This window comes from Vanessa tameamea, chromosome 31 (assembly GCF_037043105.1).
Source record: "Vanessa tameamea isolate UH-Manoa-2023 chromosome 31, ilVanTame1 primary haplotype, whole genome shotgun sequence".
NCBI classification, from domain to species: Eukaryota; Metazoa; Arthropoda; class Insecta; order Lepidoptera; family Nymphalidae; genus Vanessa; species Vanessa tameamea.
Genome location: NC_087339.1, coordinates 2940838 through 2966395, shown reverse-complemented (window position 1 = coordinate 2966395; position 25558 = coordinate 2940838). Strand labels below are relative to the sequence as shown.

Sequence of the window (25558 nt, the reverse complement as noted above, 5' to 3'; positions counted from 1 at the left end):
CCAAAAGTAGATTTTTACCGCAATAGAGTTTTTTATGAGGTTATTTATATCATGTTAGTGTTTATACCCTGTTCAAGTTAGCTTGATCTTTTTGACAGACGGGCTAGTGATGGGAAACAGAAAATATAACATATATAACAGTCGATGGAACGATGGAATGCGTAAATCAAATTAGAATTCAATTTTTTGAAACTTATTTTTCTAAAAATAATTTACCAGCTAAAGAGACCCCAATCAAAAGGACTCCGTTGGTAACAATAACATAACAATGATCTTTAATAATGATTTTTGTAATCGATATTTGTAGCAGTTACTGCCTGTTATTCGCGTCCCTACCGACCGATGTAAAATTGTGCAAGCGTCTATTATTTTCAGGGTATCTATTTAAATTTTCCTTCGAAGCAATAATTTATAATAGAAAAAGTCTTAAAATTTTCGGATAACGCTTGAATCTTTAGGAACTTTTGTATTACATGTATTTTTTTAAATATTTTTACAATTTTTAAAATCATTAAATTAAGACAATAATAGTTCGTCATTGCAAAGTTATATCGATCACAAAAATTTACATCTGTCAAAAAGATCAAGCTATCTTGTACAGAGTATAATACAAAATAACTAAAACAGAACGAGCCTTTGTTATCTGGCGTGTGACAGCTCTGATTGACACTCCAAACGTCATAGTAATATAGACACGGGCGAATTTTGTGACATCGGTTGTGTAACGGATATTTGGTTTAAATATCAGTGTTGACATTTAGATGTCGTCCCGTCTTTGTTTAACTTTACATTGTACGATATGTGAGAAAGAGATGAATCTAATGTGATATCGGAATCGGTTTAACGTTCGCTCCATCTCTCTCTCGCAGATGGGTTACTGTAAAGTTAAAAAAAGACGAGAATATTTCACGAGTTTAATGTTATCGTACTTTGAATGGTTTGACGTACCAGAACGGTATTCATAGTTTATTAGGTGCGGACGAAAACCGATTTTAAATGTGTTTCGATATATCGAACACGTGTCTATTTGAGGGTATACTAGCAGTTTGTATAGTAATTGTGGTTTAATTGTAATCCATAACTGAAAAAACTACTATGTCGAAATTTAACGCGTTTCGGAGCAAGTTTTAGTGCTTAATAATATTGTATTAATAGCTACGATCCGTATTTTCACAAATTAAATTAAGATCATTGAAGCGATACGCTCGAACTTCACGTTGTCTTCAATAAATGACGTACGAAAATAATTTAAAAACATTTTAAATGTTTACATCTGCTGTCTAAACATTGCGGTGATTTCTTCAATAGTTTTGTTCTTCGTCTCCGGAACTTTAAAAGCGATGAAGAGAATAAAAATAAACTGCAATATTGCGAATATTACAAACGTATTCGAACCCAGGATGAGCTGTAATGAAAAAAATACATTAACTAACTTATAAGGTAACTTGTGTGGGAGTAGCTTAAAGATCATTGGCCTTATTTATAGCTGTTGAGTGTCAGAAAGATTAAAGACTTTGACCTTGAATAGACGTGACGTCATTGCTACGAGCCAGTAACTGCAGGCACAAGGGGCGTAACATCTTAGTTCCCAAGGTTGGTGGCGCATTGGTGATGTAGGGAATGGTTAATATTTCTTACAACGCCATTGTCTATGAGCGGTGGTGACCACTTACCATCAGGTGGCCCATTTGCTCGTCCGCTTACCGATATCATAAAATATATATTTTTTAAAAAACTATTTCGCCTCTGGATCCTCAATGTATATTAATCAGCTATCAGTAAATCATATGGAATACGTAAATCTAAGTCAGTCATTTGAAATTGATATCAACATTTATAGTATAAATGTACACTGACCGTTAAAGGTAAGAAGCTCAAGCCGACGATGAAGTTTGCGGTCCAGTTGATGGTGACAGCTACCGAAGACGCCGCCGGACGAGCTGCCTGGTTGAACAGCTCTGCAAAGAAAAACGAAATAAAAAATAAAAAAAAAAATATAGAAAAACTTTTTCGAATATTTTTATTACATAATCAGCCTGTAAATTTCCCACTGCTGGGCTAAGGCCTCCTCTCCCGTTGAGGAGAAGGTATGGAGCATATTCCACCACGCCGCTCCAATGCGAGTTGGTGGAATACACATGTGGCAGAATTTCGTTGAAATTACACACATGCAGGTTTCCTCACGATGTTTTCCTTCACCGCCGAGCACGAGATGAATTATAAACACAAATTAAGCACATGAAAATTCAGTGGTGCCTGCCTAGGTTTGAACCCGAAATCATCGGTTAAGATGCACGCGTTCTAACCACTGGGCCATCTCGGCTCTTATTAAATGTGTATGTTTTTTTTTAAATTATTTTCAAGATATACATTTTGATTTCACGCCCTCAAAAATAATATTGATTTCTCCTAAATTTGGAAGGAAAGCCTCTGAAATTCGGATCATTGTCCAAATAGTCCGGGAGCTAGCGTTGCAAATGCAAAAGTCATAGTAAGCCGGCTGATATTAACGTCGATAGATCTTATATGACTAATAAGTGAACCGACCGTCAGCTGCTCAAGTAGCGGTGGGTGTGGGAGTAGGAGGCTGCGAAAGAGGTAAAAAAAAATAAAAAAAATTAAGTAATAGTACGCTGGCTGAAACTTTTTCCATAAATAGTTGATGTCATACTGAGCAAAAAAAAAATCGTCAGCTGCATCGTGAAGGGGGGATCATGCGTCAGCTGGCTGCATGAATTTGTAAAAAAAAACGTAAAATAACATTATAATACGTCGAATGAAATTTAACTACATGATTCTTCAAAAAATTTAGAGTTCGAAAACAACAATCAGCTGATCGTGTAGCGGTGGAAACACATATTTTGCGATACATTCTGGCCTTGCTTGAACCCATAACACGACCTTCGGGCTACCTAAGCCTCTCCCCCTAAAATTTTAAAGCAGCATCTGCCTGTCCGTGTGGATCTTTATCGTACACAATCAGTTTATTTCATTTTACACTTGATTTTATTTCATATCGTGCATTTTGTTACAAATAAAACGAAACAAAAATATATCGAGAAAGATTCTGTCCATTGCTAGAACAATCTTCACCTTTACTGCGTCAGCTGACGGTCTTTTCATCGCTATGCACGCAGCTGATTGTTATTTTCGTACTTTTAATTATTTGAACAATCACGTAGTTCAATTTCATCCGGCGTACTATGACTTTATTTCACGTGTTTTTATTACAAGTTCATGCGATCTGACGCATAATCCCCCCCCTCTACGATGCAGCTGACGATTTTTTTTCAGCTCAGTATAATGTCAACTATTCATGGAAAAAGTTTGAGCTGGCGTACGATTACTTAATTATTTTTTTTTACCACTTCCGTAACCTCCAAATTCCACAACCACCGCGGGTGCGCCAGATGACGCTTGGTTCAGTTATAAGTATTTCGAGATAAATAGAAAAAAGAAGGCAAACAGTCGGCATAAAATCACTGCCGAAAATGCAACGCTACCGCCCGGACTAAAAAGTTCATAACAACTTCGTTAACATTCAAAACGCCATTCGCGAATCCACTACGAATGATAAATAAATAATTTTCGAATATTCTTTAGGTTTGTAACATTCATTTTTCTTAATTTTAATAATTTTAATTTAGTATTATTACTAAATTAAACATTGCTCACAAATTTTTTTATACTCCACCTTGAGGAAATCTTCACGTGCAGTATGAAAATATGTCTCATACATAATTTGCTCTCAAAGACTAAATACTGATTTTGTTTCAGATTCTTCATTAGAATCTACATCCGAAACCGGTAGAATATATCATAAAGTCTTGTAAGTTGGTTGAATAGTGAGTTAACATCTTATTTTAATGATATATTTTAATTTGAATCTTAACTTATCAGCGTCGCACGCAAATTTCTTAATAAAGATAATTATATGCTTTAAATATAATATATAATAAAATCATTCCGGTGATAGTATTAGCATAGACAACATAAACACACTCACCGGTCACAAGGAACCACGGGATCGAACCTGGGCCCACTGCGAACATCACCACGAACAGTATAACCAGAGCTATACAGACGTAGGACACCCACACGTGAGCCGTCTGAAAAAAAAAAAAACAAAATATTTAACACGATGTCACGAATATGACGTCACAACGGCTGATGTAAAACAGCGAAAATTTTAGACATTCCAAGAGATGTTATGTCCCTTGTGTCTGTAGCTTTTTTTTTTTAAATTATTTAACAACATCCAAGTTAAAAACTCACAGTTGCCCGTGATTTTTTTTACATTCGACTAAAGTCGTAAAAAAATGTACGAATCGCTTTTCATTTCATATTTATATTATTACTGAACATCAGCGGATCTTCACTGGACTTCGAGAAGTCGTCTGCTTGGAAGACGTGGGCCACACTGACTTAATCTGTCTACACTGGCTCACTCACCCTTCAAACCGGAACACAACATTACAATTACTGTTTAACGGTAGAATATCTGATGAGTGGGTGTTACCTACCCAGACGGGCTTGCACAAAGTCTTACCACGAAATAAATTATTTAACAGCTCGTGTTAAATTATCGAAATCGATCAAGAAAAGTGATACTTACATATAAATTGGCAACACAGAGCGCGACGGTACAGAACAGCATGCCAGTGAATCCCGTCAAGAGAAGCGTCTTCCTGCCGGCGACTTCCACCAGCAGGAGAGATATGACAGTCATCACGACGTTCATTGCTCCCATGCCTGTAAATTATATTATAATTAGCTACGTTCATTATATATTTACGAGAGATTGCCCAGTGCAGCAAGCACCGCTGAAATTTCATGTAGTTTTAAAATATGTATATAACGGGACGCGGTTACTTTGGTTGCTGATTTAGATAATTAAGGAATCGAGTAGCTGGCAATAATGTTTGATGGCTGATTTACTTTCAAGAGCGGGTCACCCCGAATGGAGTTGTAAGTGTCATGGCAACGCGAGCCGTTACGTTTTGACAGGCGACTCGAATGCGATGGCTGCTCGCGAACCCATTCGATCTTAATCGAGATGAATCATTGTAATCCTTTGATGTTTGTGGTGTGCGATTGTTGAATCAAGTAATACAGCGATCAGACGATATTGAATACGTTTTATTTCGTGAGTATCTCCATTGCACGTCATAGTCTTACAAATGTCGGATCGATCCCCGAATCCAACTGTTCGGCATCCTGCTCCTCCGACATATATATTACACCTGGTAAGCATATGACTCCACTCCAACTGATGGTAAGTGGTACTGAAGTTCAAACGCGAAGACGGCCAGTACAGTCAGGGTGAATGAACTGCACAAGCCAACCTAGTCATGTCAGCCTAAAAGATACACTTATATCCACTTTAATTTTACATCCAAAATTCCGAAAACAGTTTCGTCGGCGTTAAAAACGCCATTTTTTCGCAAATCCATAGTGAATATCAAGCTACCAATGATATCGCGTCAATTTGCTGTCAAATGTTGTTTAGCTGGCTTTTCTCCTCTTATGGTTGGATTTAGATGTATATATCTAAATAAATAAATCCGTCTAATTTACGGCTAAACTTACCCAAAGTCGCGTATTGGCTCTGCGTCTCACTCAAGTTAGCTGATTGGAAGATATCCGTCGAGAAAAATATCACAGCGTTGATCCCGGATAGCTGCTGAGCGACCATCACGACCATGGCTATCAGGAGTGGCTGTCGGAGCTGACGGTTGCGGAAGAGTTCGCGCAGCGTGACTTTCTTGCTTATTTTATTCTTCTCCGCTTCCTGGAAAATAGAACATAATCCAATGGAATGGAATTATTTTAACAGAAGATTATTTATACATATAATAAAATTGGAGTGTCTGTTTGTAATATTAAAATAACCCATTTTTACTAAATGCAATATGTATGTATACACGGTACATACACCAAAATAACATTTTTTACAATTTTTGTCTGTCTGTCTGTTTGTTCCGGCTAATCTCTGGAACGGCTGAACCGATTTCGACGGGACATTCACTGGCAGATAGCGGGTGTATTAAGGAGTAACTTAGGCTACTTTTATTTTAGAATTGTATATAGAATAAAAATAAAATCACGCTACAATATCCAAATAACTTAAATTCAAACAACGCGCACGAAGTCGCGGGCACAGCTAGTACAATTATAAAATTAAAATAAAGATTTAGTTCAAATTAACATCTATACTAATATTATAAACGCGAAAGTGACTGTCTGTTTGTTAAGTATTCATTACAAAACCAGAGAACCGAACTTGATGAAATTTGATATCAAGCAAGCTTGAGGCTCAGGGAAGGACACGGGTTTTTTTATACCCAATGCCTGACGACTCACTCCTCAAATGCGAACAGAGAATCGATCTTGTTCCATATAAAATATATCTAATTATGTCTGCCTGTCATTACATTACATTAACAGCCTGTAAATTACCCACTGCTGGGCTAAGGCCTCCTCTCCCTTTGAGGAGAAGGTTGGTGGAATACACATGTGGTAGAATTTCGTTGAAATTAGACACATGCAGGTTGCCTCACGATGTTTTCCTTCACACGAGCACGAGATGAATTATAAACACAAATTAAGCACATGAAAATTCAGTGGTGCCTGCCTGGGTTTGAACCCGAAATCATCGGTTAAGATGCATGCGTTCTAACCGCTGGACCATTTCGGTTCCGCCCGTCTGGGTAGGCAAAATCCTCTTATCGCTAAACTATAACGGTTAACAATAATATATTGTATTACGTATTTAGTTTGGGCTTTGTCTGTGTAGGTACCATTCGCACACAGCAACACCAGTTTTCCAGTTTGAGAATGGGTCACTGCAACTACAACATCTTAGTTCCAAAGTTGGTGGCGAATTTGTGTAAGAATTTGTTTATTATTCCTCAAAGTGGCAATGAGTTTGGACAAAGGACGCTTAACTGTCGTATGTGATTCGTTTTATTATATTTTATTAAACAATAAGCTGTTAACCCTTTCCCTCCCAATTAGAGGGGAAAATGTATTCAATTACCTGGTGCATTTCTTCCATTTCAGCGTGGACAGCGACGTCGCCTCTCAACCAGTTTAGAGCTAAAAAAATGAAAAAAAAATAAAATAAATTTTACTGCATAAATGATTTGTTTCTTAAAAGCTGTACATTCGAGAAACATCCAAATATCCTTACAATGTATTTATAATTGTCTTTCGACGTGTAACATCTTCCCTCTCGCTTTGACGCAAGCTGTGTGTGTTTAAGGGAAAGGGACGGAAGTAACGGGAGTTGGCCTTCAGTTGGCCACAGTTTCCGTGGATAATCTTAATATAACTTAGTACCAATGTGAGATGTCAAATGTTAAAACATCATATGCGACTACTGTAAGGTTTCATTTTTATGTGATAACTACTTATTGGGTACACAGCTTCGTTACGTAACGCGTTACGGCGCCAGTCAGTCTGGCTTCCCTTTCGCTTACGCATTCGGCAGCGGCAGGCAACAATGATACTAATAACGTACATACACAAAATTCTAAAGTACATATTCAAGAATCGTAACTAAGAATAAAATATATTTTACAATCAATAAAAAATTTAATAATATTAATTATCATATTAATATCCGTTGCGTAGTTTAAAAGACATAAGCGCACAGAGGGTAGTAACTTTGTTTTATAATACGTAGAAATGTTACACGAACCTCTTTGAGCGTGAAGTTCAGCACCCTTGTTCAGCAACAAATACTTCGGGGATTCAGGGCAAAGCGGCAACGTGCAGCATTGGATCAAAGCGGGGATCGCGGCCAACGCCAACAGCAACGGCCAACCACCATCAGTGCCCAACACTGATTCCAGTCCTAAGACTTGGGATAACAGTATCGTGATTGTGATCACCAGTTGATAGACTGTTCCGATCTGAAAATGATTTTGATTTGATTGACCGTGTACAAACTTTATTCAACTATGATCTTTAAAGTATGAGAAATATAATCGATTTATATATTTAGGCATGTGTCCGATATATCGAAACACATTAAAAATCGAATATCGTCGGAATATGATGTCATGTGTTCTGGTACGTCAAACTATCTAAAGTTCGATGACATTAAACTCGTGAAATATTCGCCCCGTCTCTCTTTAACTTAACAGTAACCCATCTGTGAGAAAGAGATGAAGCGAATGTTAAACCGAATTCGATTTCATATTCGTTTCATTATTTTTTTCTTCTTCGTATTGTTTTGTTTTTAAGTTAATTTATTCAGATCATTTTTTTTTTAAATATTTTGTTGCCATTTACGCTGATAAAAAAAATATATTTTTTTCTAAAGAAAGGACGTTCGCCTGGAGGGGGCTTAAGGATTTTCCCTTGGCGACTTTTGCCAGTTCACTCTACTGTAAGCGTTAAAGAACATCGTCCCAAAAATATTATTTATTAGTGACTAAGATAGCAACATTAAAATACTTCGTATAAAATAACTTATCAATCCTCACCGATCCTCGTAACGAAACAGGAGATATCTCCGCCAGGTACATTGGAGTCAGGCCTGCGTTCAGACCGCTGTTCACTCCAATTATCAATCTGGAATACAGGGGTCATTTTGACATACCTGACTTCAGTTACCCAGTCGTTTATGGCGAAGTTTTTATCGTCGCTTATATCCAACTATTAACCATTATTGATAACCCAGGTGGTATGTACTAGATTTAAGCAGGCTTGACACCAGAGCTACCAGACCAAGAGTGTCTGAAGCCTGTGCTATGCTAAGCTGAGTAACCTTCTTTTTTGTGTGTACACAGCCGTGCAGACACCTTAAATGCTAGATGAAAACCCTCGCTCGAGTATAGTAAATAAAACTAAATAAATATACATATACTAACTACCGTAACCTGAAATGAAATTATTATTTGGAACACACTTTCTGAACGCACCCGTCAACGTCAAACATGGCCGCCCGTTGAACTGTCACGTCATTGAATTGCCGAGCCGAGATGGCCGAGCGGTTAGAACGCGTGCATCTTAACCAATGATTTCGCAGGCACCACTGAATTTTCATGTGCTTAATTTGTGTTTATAATTCATCTCGTACTCGGCGGTGAAGGAAAACATCGTGAGGTAACTTGCATGTGTCTTATTTCAACGAAATTCTGCCACATGGTGGTGGAATATGCTCCAAGCCTTCTCCTCAAAGGTAGAGGAGGCCTTAGCCCAGCAGTGGGAAATTTACAGGCTGCTAATGTAATGCAAATGTAATGTCAATGAATTTCATGGATTTAATATCGAAATATCTCGACTATACGAATTTTGCGGATATATTTTGTCGACTTTGAATCATAATTTTTTAACGATACATAACTGTGGACAGGTTTCGATCGGGTCTACCGTAAACCTGCACGAAATTATTAATATAGAATATAGAGCGTCCTTTTTTTTTAAATATATTATTCTGCAGCAATGTCACAAGCCATAACACAAGTGTCATCTTTCTGTCTTAAGTGAATATCCAATTAACCTTCCAACGATGAGCATTTCAGATGAATTCGCCAACTTCGCACAACCTTGGAGCGCCGCTGCGATGAAGACCAGACCATTGTTTAGGAGTAAACCACCTTTTCTTCCAAATCTGAAAAAAACGTCACGTCATATTTGTTTTAAATAAATAAATATTGGACAACATCACATACATTACTCTGATCCCGATGTAAGTAGCTAAAGCACTCGTGTTATGAAAAATCAGACGTAACGACGGCACCACAAATACCCAGACCCAAGACAATATAGAAAACTAATGAACTTTTTCTACATCGAATCTCGGAGTGGCGTACCCATGAAAACCGGTGTACACATTACTCGACCTCGGAGGTCGTCAACTATATAAGGAATTATACATGGAATCTCAGATTTATAAAACAAAAGCAAATGGAGCGTGCGGCACACGATGAAATTCCAGACCGTGTGTCTGAAAGTTGAAATTTCTACTCTCTCGTAACGGTGGGGGTTTTCGAAGAACCGGTATAAACTTCGCCGATTCATAAATTCAAACCATTTGTTAAATGTAATGTAATGTAACCCCTTGGAGTAATGGTGCAAAAAGCTTCATCAAAGGTATAACACCTCGCCTTATGGCCTCCACTGGTGACAGGAGGGCTGGTTCGTTTTTAGCCCAGAGGATCGGAATTGCGATTCAACGGGGAAATGCTGCTAGCGTTCTCGCCACCATTCCACGCGGTCAAGATTTATACAGTAACTATTTTTAATTCATATTTGTATATATTTAAGCACTTAATGTTATCAATTATTATAATATTAGATGAAAACCCGTCTTCGCCGCATGTGGAGGCCACAGACCAGTCACTCCCGTTGCCCTCTCCCTCATTCACTCTCGTAATCCGATGGGACGGCGATCCGACGCGACCGGAAATAGTTCAGGTAAAGGTCCAATGATTTTACATGCTTCCCGAAACAAGAGTCAACACAGATCTAAATTCAAGACTTCGAGCTGTTATTTAATTTTTTTTAAACCAGTAACTTTCTTCTGCTCCAACCTGGGCATCATATGGCCCAAATAGTTGTGCCCGCGACTTCATGTGCATTTGAATTTAACAAATAAGTTACAGTTATAGCCTAAGTTACTCCTTATTAGATCAGCTTTTTGCCAGTGATAGTCCCGTCAAAATAGGTCCAGCCGTTCCAGTGATTAGCCGGAATAAACAGACAGACTCCAATTTTATTATATATATAGATATCTACGAGAACAACGACTCAATTAATTATTTTTTGTTATTTTTTTTTCGTTTCTGGCTTTTATTTGTGCCAAGAGCTTTTATTTGACGACCTCCGTGGTCGAGTAGTGTGTACACCGGTTTTCATAGGTACGCAACTCCGAGGTCCCGGGTTCGATTCCCGGCCGAGTCGATGTAGAAAAAGTTTATTAGTTTTCTATGTTGCTTCGGGTCTGGGTGTTTGTGGTACCGTCGTTACTTCTGATTATCCATAACACAAGTGCTTTAGTTACTTACATTGGGATCAGAGTGATGTATGTGATGTTGTCCGATATTTATTTAAGAGGGCAAAGATTATTTCGCCAATGTCACGTGCGATGGAGAAGACACATTTTTAGTTATTATTTGGTCTATCATGACCGGCATTACCTGTCAGCGATGACGCCGGTGATGACACCCCCTATCATACCCCCCACACAATAAATGGCCACTGCGATCGACCAGACTGTTGTCACCTTCGGGTCATCTTTCGCTGGTAGCGTTACGTTTGTTCCCGTCAACGCCTCTTTCTGAAGCCATTCCGACATGATCTGAAATAAATACACATAATTTTTAAGATTTAATTAATATTGTCCAAAATTTTCTGAATCGCGCTAAAGTTTGGTTCACAGCAACGTATATATAACCCTTAGAAGAGACTTTGTCGGACATTCATTATCAACCGTCTAGGCGTATGACGGGTCTCAGAGAGCACATGTCCTCCCTCCAGACATCGACGGCGTCCTAAGCCGAGGTCCGGCCTCACAGGAGGCGCCCTTAGGACGCGAGTACTCTGAGCCCTTCAGTGGGCTCTCAACATCCGGCAGAGTCTTTCACGACTCGCCCACCCGCCTGGTGACGCAGTAGTGGCCAAAAAAACAAAATTGTAGGACAGACCGAGCAGATTTAGACGTCATAAGCACGTACTGAACGACAATGACTATAAGTATCGCCACCGCAAACGCTCCTTTCGTAGGGAATACATTACAAGGCCACATACCTACAGCGTTTCCGCAGGCGGGAACGAGGTACCCGATTAGTGACGTCACGAAAAAGGTCGTGACGTCGATTAAAACAAGCCCCTCCACACCCCACGGATTAAGTCCAGTGTGCTCGGCGGTTAAGGAAACAATCGTGAGGAAATCTGCATGTGTCTAATTTCAACGAAATTCTGCCACATGTGTATTCCACCAACTCGGATTGGAGCAGCGTGGTGGAATATGCTCCAAACCTTCTCCTCAAAGGGAGAGGAGCCTTAGTCCAGCAGTGGGAAATTTACAGGCTGCTAATGTAATTTACCTGTGAAGGTTCAAATTACAAGGTCTAATGATGCTATAAGGCCAACAGCAGGAAGGTCTAAGGTTTATTATTGGCAGTGCGTATTAATATAATAAACTTACCGCTTGGGGGGCATTTAAGACTCCTGTATTGTAACCGTGTTGGAACGCTGACCAGCATGCTGAGGAAACGATGGCGAACGCCAAACGAGGATTCATTCCCTGGAACAATACAATGTTATATGAAATTTTGACATGCCGGTCGTGGGTTTACAAAACTAGATGTGTCGTGGAACATCCGGTTGGAACGAAGTCGCTTTCGTTATGTATTATGTATTAAATAACAGACAATAAAAAATAACTGGGCTTAAGAATAATTACATGACAAAAAGAGACAGATACAATGAGAAAGAGAGTGAAAGATCTAAAAGAGAAAAAGAGTTAAACGTATACATTAAACATTTGTAACGTAATACTTGTATCTATATTGGTTTATGTCAAATTACTTTTTTTTCCCATTTGCTGTCGAAACACTTGGCCCTTGGAGTAATGGTAAAAAGCTTCATCTAAAGTCGCCTTATTGCCTCCACCGGTAACAGGAGGGCTGGTTCGTTTTTAGCCCAGAGGATCGGAATTGCGATTCAACGGGGAACTCGCCACCATTGCACGCGGTCAAGATTTATACAGTAACTATTTTTAATTCATATTTGTATATTTAAGCACCTAATGTTATCAATTCTTATGTTAATAAATATAAGTATTTATTTATTATTTAAATTTCTAGTTTAGCACTACAATAGAACGAAAACAAACCAGCCAACTTTATTATCTAGATGTGTGAGAGATACGGTTGACACACGCCGAATGTCATACTTGACAAGTGAATGTATTTAGTGGACAACGGTTAGTCACTATTTTTATCAGTTTAGTATTTAGTAGCAATGCCCCGAATTAATTAGGGATTGCTAATATTCCTATTAACCCCTCCTCTTTAGTTTATCACTTGTGTGGGCGACAATAGCCCAAGGGGTCCGTAAACCATTGCGCTATTTACGATATATATATTTAAATAATTATCCGTTGGTTTCCACGCTATATGAACAAACTATATTATAGATAATAAATGAATATATGTTCATTAATCAGTTGAAAAAAAACTAAGACAAAAACCGCGTACCGGTTTTATCTACATTCCGAACCGGAAATAGGTCTACGTCTAATTAATCTTTTAAAATGACAATTCCAAAGCACTTTTGAACACATATTAATAACGTATTTTTTTAACGATGTTTTTAATTATTAATATGACAATATCATGATATAAAGCTAGGAGTTGGTTGTCACGTTCTTTAATTGGTGGGTGAGCCAGTGTAACAACAGGCATAAGGGACATAACAAACTTAGAAAATAATTCAAATCAAACCAAAATATACTTCATTCAAGCAGGCTTTTGCAAGCACTTTGAATCGTCATTTTACAAACGATATTAAGTGAAGGTACCACCGATTCGGAATGTAGATTCTACCGAGAAAAACAGACAAGAAACTCATTAATATAGTTTGTTAAATGACGTTTCAAAAGTGCTTGTGAAAGCCTACTTGAATAAAGCATATTTTGATTTTGATCAATAATCTAAGTATAAAAATTAACCTTCATTCTAGCCTTACGAACCCGGCTAAATAATATAATCTACTTTCATAATAATAACACAAGATCACCAGACCAGTGAATCATTTTTTTATTTAACTGGTGTTTCAAACGCCTTAATTTTTTATCGGAAACGAATACCGGTTTTTACGATCTAACGTGGAACTCTATGAAACCAGTCGATGGACAGACGCGACCGTTAATTTTTTCCTCGGTCGTTAAATATTTAAAATTTGTTCTTAAAAATAAATAAAGCTCGATTTTAATGTATTTTAAGAATTACTATTGGCTCCTTACATATGGCGTTTTGTCGTACTGACCACTTTGATCTGAAACTTTTGGTTTACATTACATTCGCAGCCTATAAATTTCCCACTGCTGGGCTAGGGCCTCCTGTCCCTTTGAGGAGGAGGTTTGGAGCATATTCCACCACGCTGCTCCAATGCGGTTTGGTTACATACATGTGGCAGAATTTCGTTGAAATTATACACATGCAGACGTTTTCCTTCACCGCCGAGCACGAGATGAATTATAAACACAAGTTAAGCACATGAAAATACAGTTGTGCTTGCCTGGGTTTGAACCCGAAATCATCGGTTAAGATGCACGCGTTCTAACCAGTGGGCCATCTAAGCTCTTTGGTTAAGAAATACAAATTCAACTCCGATGTGGCCCTGACACACGGACAGCGAGCTGATATTTAAATATAATATATATTTTATCGAATTTGTAAATCGACATTACACGTGAACATAACAGTTAGACCGAAAAATTACTTGATTCTGACGAATAATAATATAAATGTCATTACTTAAATTAAAAAATACTAAAAAAAAAATGTAAAAAAATATGTTAAACGAAAAATTTTAAAATGCAAACTAGCGACCCGCATCGGCTTCGCACGGGTGCAATGCTGATACTAAATATACTACAGAATGTCTTACAACGTTCACAGTTTCTTGTCATTAAACAACACAAACCGATATGTCCCTGTATTTTAAATCTGTAATATCTTCCAAAATATTCATTTAAATTAAATGCTGTAAAGGGCCATATTGATCTATATTAAATGTAAAATGTATTTAAGGTACTTATTTGGGAAAGGATTAAAATTGTATTGCTTAAAATCACTTCGAAAATAAGCCATTATTTATCGTAAAAAGTAAAGTATAAAAAATGGTTGTTATGGGCTATCTCTGACAGATAGATATATCATCTTGGACATTTTTGAAGACCTTTTTAAGGTGTACAATACTGCAGTACATTATTTTGATCTATCTCGTAGGGTTGAGCCAGCATTTGCAATGTAAGCGCAAAAAATGTGTTTATTTACGACATCAAACTCTAAAATTATCATTCTCTACTATATTGGGCATGTTTTATACATATAAACCGTTTTATAAAAATAACCGCATCAAAATCCGTTTTGTAATTAAAAAGATCAAAGCATACACAGGGACAGACAGCGGTAAGCGACATTGTTTTATACTGTGTAATGATGCTCTTAGATATCCCTTTGATTTCGTAATCAGATAAGAACTGTTCTATGTCAAACGTTCATTCAATTCCGGTCAACACTTCCTGGCTGGCTTAAAACAATTGACATTTCCGACAACTCACTGACAAGCGCATTGATTGTTATGCTTACAGTTACGCAGCGTACATTTTAGGGTTGAGCGAAACCAAATTTGTGATATCCATAATTACATAGGGACGTGTAGGACCATAAGGGTCATCTTCTAATTACGTGAGGCATATCGTAATCTTTCGACCACCCTTGATGAGATGTGAGATTTTGGTCGAGGCTTACTCCATACATGTTTTTAATGTAACAGCTTGTAATTTCCCACAGCTGGGCTTTTGAGATGGTTGGAAGCTACCACGCTGCTACAATACCCGTTGGTGGATAGACATTTCATTGAAGACACATGGAGGTCTCCCGATGTTTCCTTTCACCGAGCACGAGATGAGAATTCAGTGGTGCTTGCCTGGGTTTGAACTCGCAATCAGCGGTTAAGATGCAAGCGTTCTAACCCTGGGCCATTTCTGCTCACAATCTCGGCTTTTTAATGTAAATATTAATTTATTTACATTAAAAAAAATCTATTTCAGTGCTTGACTGAAGTATCGCCATACGACAACATTTTGCAGCAATTCATTGTCTTGTTAATTTACTGCAACCGTTTTGTTTTCTTGTACAATTAAGTGCACTGTTATTATTATATTTAAAAGTCTCACGCCCACAATCGAAAACACAAAACAATGAATTATTTATCACAACGAACTTACTTAAATTGTTTTATTAATACTGGTAAATGAGGAGAGGTTTTCTTTGTGATGTCGTTATGACCGATCGGTCACGGCTAAACTCAAAGGAAAGCTACGCAGGAAATTCTATAGTGCATCATCATCATCATAATCAGCCCGTATTAGTCCACTGCTGGACATAGTCGCTCCACTGAACCCGATCCTCGACCTTTCTCATCCAAGTTCTACCAGCCACCTTCCGTACACCATCGCTCCGTACAGGGCGTCCACTACGCTTGCCGATTCGCGGTCTCCACTCTAGAACCTTAGAACCAACGGCTATCAGTTCTTCGACAGATAACCGGCCCACTGCCACTTCAGCTGGCTCATCCTCTGAGCTATATCGATCACCTTCGTCCTCTCATTTTTTTTTTATTTTATGATATCGTTGGGAGGACTAGCATATGGGCCACCTGATGGTTAGAGATCACCATCGCGCACAGACAATTCTTATGTCGCCAATGCGCCACCAACCTTGGGAACTATGGTGTTATATCCCATGTAGTTACACTGGCTCACTCATTCTTCGAACTGTAACACAAAAATAAGTATTGCTGTTTTTCAAAGCTACGAATTAACAAAGTGCGAATCATCTATATAAAACAGATCAGTACATTTTATTTCCTTTTTGTTTTCGCTTGACAATGTGTATAATTTATTAGTACCATAAGAATTGATGACATTAAGTGCTTAAATATATACAAATATTAATTAAAAATTGTTACTGTATAAATCTCGACCGCGTGGAATGGTTGCAAGAATGCTCGCAGCATTTCCCCGTTGAATCGCAATTCCGATACTCTGGGCTAAAAACGAACCAGCCCTCCTGTCACCAGTGGAGGCGATAAGGCGAGGTGTTATACCTTTGATGAAGCTTTTTGCACCATTACTTATTCGTACATTTGTTGATAATTGTGATAAAACAAATGACGTGTATTTTTTTTTTTAAACGAACATAGAAGTCTCGTTCTTCAACTAGATCCTCTAAGATAAACATTCTAAAACATTACAGGCGCACGACGTCATGATGTGTGGAGGTGCCTTTAAATAAATATTTTTTCAATTTCGTAAGACTAAGCATATTCGTTATCTTATCTCTGAGATTACTAATATTTTAACAATTTATGAAATGTTAAAATCTGTACAATTATAATCGGTTCAAAAAAGGTCTTAGAAAAAAATCGCGTACTTGAACGATATTTACAAAATATTTATACGAATTAAAAAGCTCGATGCAAACATCAAATCACTTAAATGAAGTTTACTTGTAAAGGGTTTTGTGCCCTCTAGGTAGAGACCACTCATACATCATACCAGGGATGTTATGGATATGTCATTTCGGATCTTGATACGGATAGATGAATAATATTTGACCGGTTTCAGATACAATTACGGATACGAAATTATTTCGGGTTATCCGATCGTTACGTATACTTTCGGTTACGGATATTAGATTATTTAGAAATTGAAAGAGAATTTGACTTTATTTGTAGGTCATTATTTAATATCAGGTATTTTCACAGAAAATAAACTTATAGCTTTAAGAAACAAGTACAATGACTATAAACATTTTTTTATATCGGTTACAGATAGATATTTATTTCGGATATCCGACAGTTTCGCTTACGGAGATCCATAACATGCCTGACAGTGATATACTTTTTTAAAATATAGGTGGCTAACGAGCAGGAGACTCATCTCATGAAAGTTACTACCGTCCATAGACACCTGCGACACGCTTACAGGTGTATTGCCGGCCTTTAAGGAATGTGTAGGCTCTTTTCTTAAAGGTTTCCAAGTCGTATCGGTTCGGAAAACCCTCCGGCGAAAGCTTGTTCAAACGGAATTGTTGTACGAGGCAGATATTGCCTTAAAAATAGCGTTATCATGTACTGTTATTTAACATTGTTGTGTTCCTTGAAGGAATGAGCAAGGTATTCTTTTTTTTATTACACTACATCCACGGGCTCACAGTTGCCCGTGCCTTTTTTTTTTCAATTTTTGGTTTTAGTTAGCTGTGGTGGTTGACAGTCTTTCTCATTTACTAAACATCAGCCGATCGTCGCTGGATTTGGAGCTCGTCGTCCTTCTTGAAAGACGTGGCCCACACTGACTGAAGTTTTTTTTTTTTTTAATGTTATCAATTAATCTTTCTGGGATCCTGTTGTAGAACCGTATGCATTGCCCCACAAAAGAGCTACTGACTATGAAGTCGAGTAACAGGAGAAAAAAGTGTGTATCTGTTCTTACCAATGCTATGAGTATCACATTTTCTCATAAAATCATTAATCCGTACAGGAAGACTTTAATTTAATGACAGTCTAACATTTCAGTATCGTGTACTGCGGTGAGATTCGAATGTTATTACAGAATGGCTCTGTGCAAACAGTTTAAAGCCCATGGAGACTGTCCTTATAATATCATCATCCTTCTGCCCTTATCCCAATCCCAAAAAAAGGGCTTGATCGTCGATAATTCGAGCCGCTCTACGTTGGATACGGTCGAATGGAAGGAGCTGGTACTGGGGAGCACCCCTCTATATCCATCATGCTCAAGACCTTCCTCACAATACGTTCCTCATTCCTCCGCATAACATGTCCATACCATGATAGCCGCCTCCCACATAACTCCTCGGCTATCGGTGCCACTTTCGAAATTCCTCTTATGTACTCATTCCTCACTCTATCCATTCGCGTAACACCACACATTCCTCTCAATATTCTCATCTCCGCTACATGCACTTGTCTTTCATTAATCCCTTTTCTGGCCCAACACACTTATCCATATAGGACAGCAGATCTGACCATGGTCTTATCATATACTGTCCTTATAATATCAGTATGACAATAACATAACATAACATAATCAGCCTGTAAATTTCCCATTGCTGGGCTAAGGCCTCCTCTCCCGTTGAGGAGAAGGTATGGAGCATATTCCACCACGCTGCTCCAATGCGGGTTGGTGGAATACACATGTGGCAGAATTTCGTTGAAATTAGACACATGCAGGTTTCCTCACGTTGTTTTCCTTCACCGCCGAGCACGAGATGAATTATAAACAAATTAAGCACATGTAAATTCAGTGGTGCCTGCCTGGGTTTGAACGCGAAATCATCGGTTAAGATGCACGCGTTCTAACCATTGGGCCATCTCGGACAATATCGATGACATAATTACTATTCTGATGTTAAGCGAGTCATTATTATAATGTCATTTATTAGTCACACAATTCAATCATTAGCATAAATATAAGTATATTTTATCCTTGAAATTTGTCACAGATTATGCGAATATTGAATCTATTATAGTACTAATATTAAAAATTCGAAAGTAACTCTTGTCTGTTATATCTTCAAGGTCGCTGAATCGATTCAGGTGAAATTTGATATGAATAGTTTCGAGTCCCGGTGTAGGAAGTTGCACGGGTAAGGCTGCAGTCTTAAACCAGGGTGCAGGCACTCGAAACCTGTATTTATATGTAGACTGAGAATATCGAGAAGTTTTCTCAAAAACCTTTTATGGGGGGAGGAAATATCGTCATAGCACAGCTTCTAAGACGGGGTTGTTTACATTAAGATGTTAGTGATGGTCGGATGTTACAGCAGCATCTGAATTCAGCAGGATATTAAATGGACGTTGGAGTTCATTAGAAACTTTTCGATAAACATAAATTACAAAGTATAAAACTAAGTCGCTTCCCACTATCCGAACGCTCATATCTTTCAAACTATGTGACGGATTTCAATGAAGTTTTCATCAATAAACAGAGATTTTCAAAACGTGGGTCTATATTTATGATGCGTAAACATTACAGAAGAGAAACGCCGACCATTTCAAATAGAAGAAATGTTGTTAGAAATCTTGGAAGATTTCTTTTTTTTTTTTCAAAAGTAATACGGAGTTATTGATGTTATATTTATGAATCTCTGTATTTAGCGAATCTTCAATAATCTTAGCTTAAACAGCGGTCAAAGAAATGTACCTATTTGTTAGGTCACCAGTTTTATTTCTGGTTTTGGAAAGATTTTTCCTACCATCGTATGATATATATATATATGCCACTTATCATGCGATCAAAATTAAAACAGTAACTATTTTTAATTCATATTTGTATATTTCTAAAGACTTTAGAATTCCTATGTAAATATCTTCACCTTTTCAAGTAAATTAAGCGTTAAATTTTCAAACATATCCTAGCACGTAATAAACGTCTAAAAATTTCCAATTTCGTGGGTATTTTTATCTGATTTTTTCTGATAATATAATGATAACTTGAAAAAACGTCTGTCCGTAATACGGCTAACGCTGTGGATTGGAGCGAGAGGGGAGCAAGACTACCGCTGCCGTGTGCGTAAGAGAAACGGACGCCAGACAAACTCTCGCCGTAACGCGTTACGTAACGAAGCTGTTATCACTTCAAAAAGGAGTGAATATTATGTTATAAACAAAAATCATAATATATTGTTGTTAGTGCAACTATATGAACCTCCTGTGGTGACAGAGGTCCACGTGGTATTGATTTGTGTACACGTTATTAAAGTATTTATTGTTACTTATGACTACTAGATGGCGTTATATCAGATCATTGAGGTTTCTGAATCGCGATGGCAAGATTCGCTAATAGTTTTATATAGTTTTCACGCCCGGTGATGCTGTGGTATTCTCACCGACTACGTTCTGAGCCAAGGTGCGATCGCATAGGACACCCTCAGAACGAACGTCACTCTAGAGCTCGAAAGGGTTCAATTTCAAGGCTGAGTGTTGCACTCGCCCCAACGGTCAACGTCCGGTGACGCTGTAAAGGCCATTAGGGCCAACAGTACTACATCATTCAGGAAAAAAAAATGACGCTGTAGGTCAGTAGGGCCAACAGCACGACTACAGACACAAAAAAAAAAAAAATCACTATGGTTATTAGGTGACGTCTAATGGTTATAAAAAACTTAGACTTGCAATTGGTACAGTATTTTTTTTAATTCTTACTTGTGTATAGTTTGAGCCCAAGGAAGAAGGACATAGTTCATTTTTTTTTTATACATAGCTAGCGACCTGCCCATATTTCCCATGGATGCAATGCTGATACTAAATATACTACAGTATATATAAGTATGTTTTTATATACAACGTTTACAGTTCAGGTCTATATTGATCTATATTAAATGCACAATGTATTTTAAGGTACTTAATTGGATTAAGTTTGATGCTGTATTGCTTAAAATCTCTTCGTAAATAAGCCATTATTTATCGTAAAAAGTAAAGGATATAAATAGTTATTGAGGGTTATCCCTAAGAGACATGTACCATCTGTGGACTTTATTGTAGACATTTTTAAGGTGTACAATACTGTAGTACATTATTTTATTTTGACCAATCTCTTAGGGTTCGGCCAGCGTTTGCAATGTAAGCGCAAACAAAATGTGTTTATTTATTTCTCTATAATTATCAGATATGTATACATGGTACATAATATACAAAACTAATATCTTTTTAAATGTTTGTATGTCTGTCTGTTTGTTCCGGCTAATCTCTGGAACGGCTGGACCGATTTTGACGGGACTTTCATTGGCAGATAGCGGATGTAATAAGGAGTAACTTAGGCTACTTTTATTTTAAAATTATATATAAAATAAAAACAAACGCGCACGAAGTCGCGGGCACAGCTAGTTAGACATATAAACCTTCCTCTTGAATCACTTTATCTATTAAAAAAAACCGCATCAAAATCCGTTGTGTAGTTTTAAAGATCTAAGCATACACAGCGACAGACAGACAGCGGGAAGCGACTTTGTTTTATACTTTATCACTACATAAGTGATTTAAAACCGGTAACAGGCGTGAGAAACTATAATTTGATTATTTATACCGTCAAGCAGCGGTACTCAGTATTGTTGTGTTCCGGTTTGAAGGGTGAGTGAGCCAGTGTAACTACAGGCACAAGGGAGTCTTAGTTCCCAAGGTTGGTGGCGCATTGGTGATAATGTCTATAGGCGGTGGTGACCACTTACCATCAGCCAATTGTCTGTCCGTCTATCTATATCTGACATTATATAATACACACAACGGCAGATAAACAAAATATTCTGTGTTTTTTTTTATTGGTTATTTATTTCGCGACATTTGCGTTCATTGCATTATATTTTAGTAAAAGTTGATTTCTTGTTTTTTCAACACTAGTCGTCCTTCGTTCCTTTGCGTTTAATCTCGTTTGCTAATAAATTTCATCAAATTCGGTTCAGTTTTTTGGCGCGAAATAGCAACATACAGAGTTAAATTATACATATGACTGACTGGCTAAGCCACAGGTGATCACCACGCAAATATATGGGCGCTACAAGAAATATTAACCATCCGTTAAATAGTCAATACGGGACGAATATTGAAAACGAAGACGTCGTGTTCCTTGTGCGTGTAGTTTACACTGACTCAACTATTTAACGTTGTGGTTTACTTACCTTTATTAATAGAATTTAAAAAAAAGACTTTATCAATTTAAATAATGTTTTTTTCGTATGGCAGGATATAATTCGTCTTTTGTAATATTTGAATTAAAAAAAAAAATTTAAAGTGGTTACTTGTAAAGATGTTTATATTATTTAATTTCTTTTTTATTTATTAGTAATGTTTTATTATCTGTAGTTCTAACATTTTAGCGCGTAACATCTGTTACGAACTAGACATTGCTAGATTATTTATTTTACATTTTATTTAAAAAAAAAAATGAGTTTGTCATTCACAGGACAGGTTCTGAATTTTAAATTTCGAATATCTTTAGAATTAATCAACAACTCGCCGAATTTATATTCGTCTATATGCAAATAAACTTCGTTGAAAATTTAAAATAAATATATTGAAGCGTTACAGTTGCCAATTGATTTTTAAAAAATACCTCAGATTTAACATAATAAGAATATAACCTTAACATTAGCAATGAAGTTCAAATATCATTTAAAAAAAATAAGATTTTTTTTTATTGAATAGACGCGAGTTGAGCCGAGATGGCCCAGTGGTTAGAACGCGTGCATCATAACCGATGATTTCGGGTTCAAACCCAGGCAAGCACCACTGAATATCTCGTGCTCGGCGGTGAAGGAAAACATCGTGAGGAAACCTGCATGTGTCTAATCTCAACGAAATTCTGCCATATGTGTATTCCACCAACCCGCACAGGAACAGCGTGGTGGAATATGCTCCAAACCTTCTTCCCAAAGGAGAGGCCTTAGCCCAGCAGTGGGAAATTTACAGGCTGTTAATGGAATGAATAGTCGCGTCAAGTTTTTGTCATAGTTGTCAGATCTGTATTAGTAATACGAATATATAAAATTAAAAAGTAGTATTAAATATATTAAAATATCACGAACCAATCCACCCGACATACATTGACGCTGTAATATTAACCATTCCTTACGCCAACGAACCGCTGAACTTGAGAACTAAGACGTTACGTCCCTCGATTCTATTATTACACTGTTACACTGGCTCACTAACACCAAAGGCTATGTATCAGTAAGATCTACACCGAATATCTCTATCATAATCATCTTTACTAATATCTTAAGTGCAAAAGTAACTGTCTGTCTGGTGTACGAATAAGCGTCAATTAACAGGAATGTGCTACATTTAACGCCTAACGACCAACCCCAAAAACACGAGCAAAACTGCGGGGGACAACTAATACTAATACATGAATAGACTAAACATATATATAATTATGACAAGTAACTTATACAATCAAAAGGACTTATGAAATGCCTCGTTGGTCTATAAATCAAAGTTCTTCTTTGTTGATTTTACATTCTGATACCGGAAATAGCTTCTTTTAGTTTTAAATAAATATATATATATTGCAAAGGCCATTTGAATGAAGAGTATTTCAAATTTTATTTTATTATTATTATAATTATAATGATTTTATTAATTTTACAGAAAATAGTTTTAGAGATTTATATTTTAGCATTTTTTTTTAATTTCATATTAGTCAATGTAAATAATTGACTCCTTAAGCAAAGTCCGTTTTTTAACGGTAAAAGATTCTAAGAAGGATCGTGTGCTATTGTTACTGCGGTTCAAAGAATTCAAAACGTAAATAAACTCGAAGCAACAAGACAGACGTACTAGACTTTAAAGTTTTTTAAGTTTTTTTTAATATTCAATATGAAAAAGAAAAATTTTACTATTCCAAACGTGAAACATTAATAATATACATAAAAATAATTAAAAAAATTACGTGCGTATACGTAAATCGTTTCTCATATCATTGGAAAAATCAAATTAACAATTCTAAATTCGAATTAATGCTGTCTTGCTGTCTTTTATTATAATTTTGCGTCTTTTAATATGTGGGAATAAAAACAACAAAACGAAACTTTATATGAAATAAAGAAATAATATTTACTGATAGTTAATTCCATAAGAAGCCGGCTTTATAAATCAAAATCATGCCAAAATATATATTTACCGCCATCCTGTTGCTCTACTTTAGATAACCAAACACCACACTTGCGTAACTTTTATTTTTAAACACAACACTTCACTGTATAAAAAAAAATAAAAACTTTATGTCATGATTTTGACATTTATATATTTCCAACGAAACGGTCAGTCCTGACTGCGGGGCAAAAATGATTTGAAATTCGAATTTCGAATGACGTGACTTGCCTTCAAATATAGTATGGTCTGTGCAATATGTATCATGGACATACCTAAATTCTTACTTTGCTTTCGTACCTTATTTGTAAAAGTTTATAATTATTAAAAAATCATTAAAAAAAATGAATTTCCTAAAAAAAAATTATATATTCTATTTATTTACTCGTAACAATACTTAAAAATAAAATATATCTATCTCTTTTTATTTTTTGTTTGCAGCTGTTAATAACGCACAGTCCATACTATAGAACGCTTGAGCGCGGTTTGTGTGGGCAGTGACGTCAGACCAACCGGTTCTTGCGTTTTTTGTACGGAGCGGAGAACTTTCCATTGATTTTATAGGATAAGCGCCTGTAAACCAAGTAGTAATAGAAGATATTTTCGCTTGAATATTAAATGATACATTTTCCTTCGCTTCTGGAGTTTGAAGCCGTTATGAGCGCTGAAGCGCTTATTTTTATCTATACTAATATATAAAGCGGAAGAGTTTGTTTGTTTGTTTGTTTAAACGCGCTAATCTCAGGAACTACTGGTCCGATTTGAAAAATTCTTTTTTTGTTGAATAGTCCATTTATAGAGGAAGGCTTTAGGCTAAATAACATTACGCTGCGACCAATAGGAGCGCAGCGACAGTGAGAAATGTTGCAAAAACGGGGAAAATTATTCACATTTATGGACTTTCGATGCGTGCGCAGCATAAACGTTTTAAGTTACTCAAAAAATGTGTATGAAAGATATATTCCTCTTTTAATAATAAAAAAAAAGTCCGTGACACTATATATCTATTTGTTAAGAGTGTGCTAGCAGGCGGGGCGCGGCGGCGGCTGAGGGGGAGGCGGGTCAGCCCCGCCGCCGCGCTCGCCACTCTCACCCGCGGTGTAGTTCTGCGAAGTAGCAATGCACATAACGACTTAAAAAAATT

General features: G+C 37.0%; 1 protein-coding gene across 1 annotated transcript; it reads right to left on the bottom strand.

The window, feature by feature from the left end:
- Positions 1-533: 533 nt before the first annotated feature.
- Positions 534-24635, bottom strand: LOC113391379 (solute carrier family 2, facilitated glucose transporter member 1-like). Its single transcript, XM_026627329.2, has 12 exons — positions 24446-24635; positions 12161-12259; positions 11151-11311; positions 9512-9622; positions 8493-8580; positions 7703-7916; positions 7040-7098; positions 5590-5791; positions 4616-4752; positions 4007-4109; positions 1858-1958; positions 534-1405 (listed from the first exon to the last, which is right to left on the bottom strand). Exons 1-12 carry the CDS (start codon positions 24449-24451, stop codon positions 1268-1270), a joined length of 1419 nt encoding a protein of 472 aa, XP_026483114.2. The 5' UTR covers positions 24452-24635; the 3' UTR covers positions 534-1267.
- Between the last annotated feature and the right edge of the window lie 923 nt (positions 24636-25558).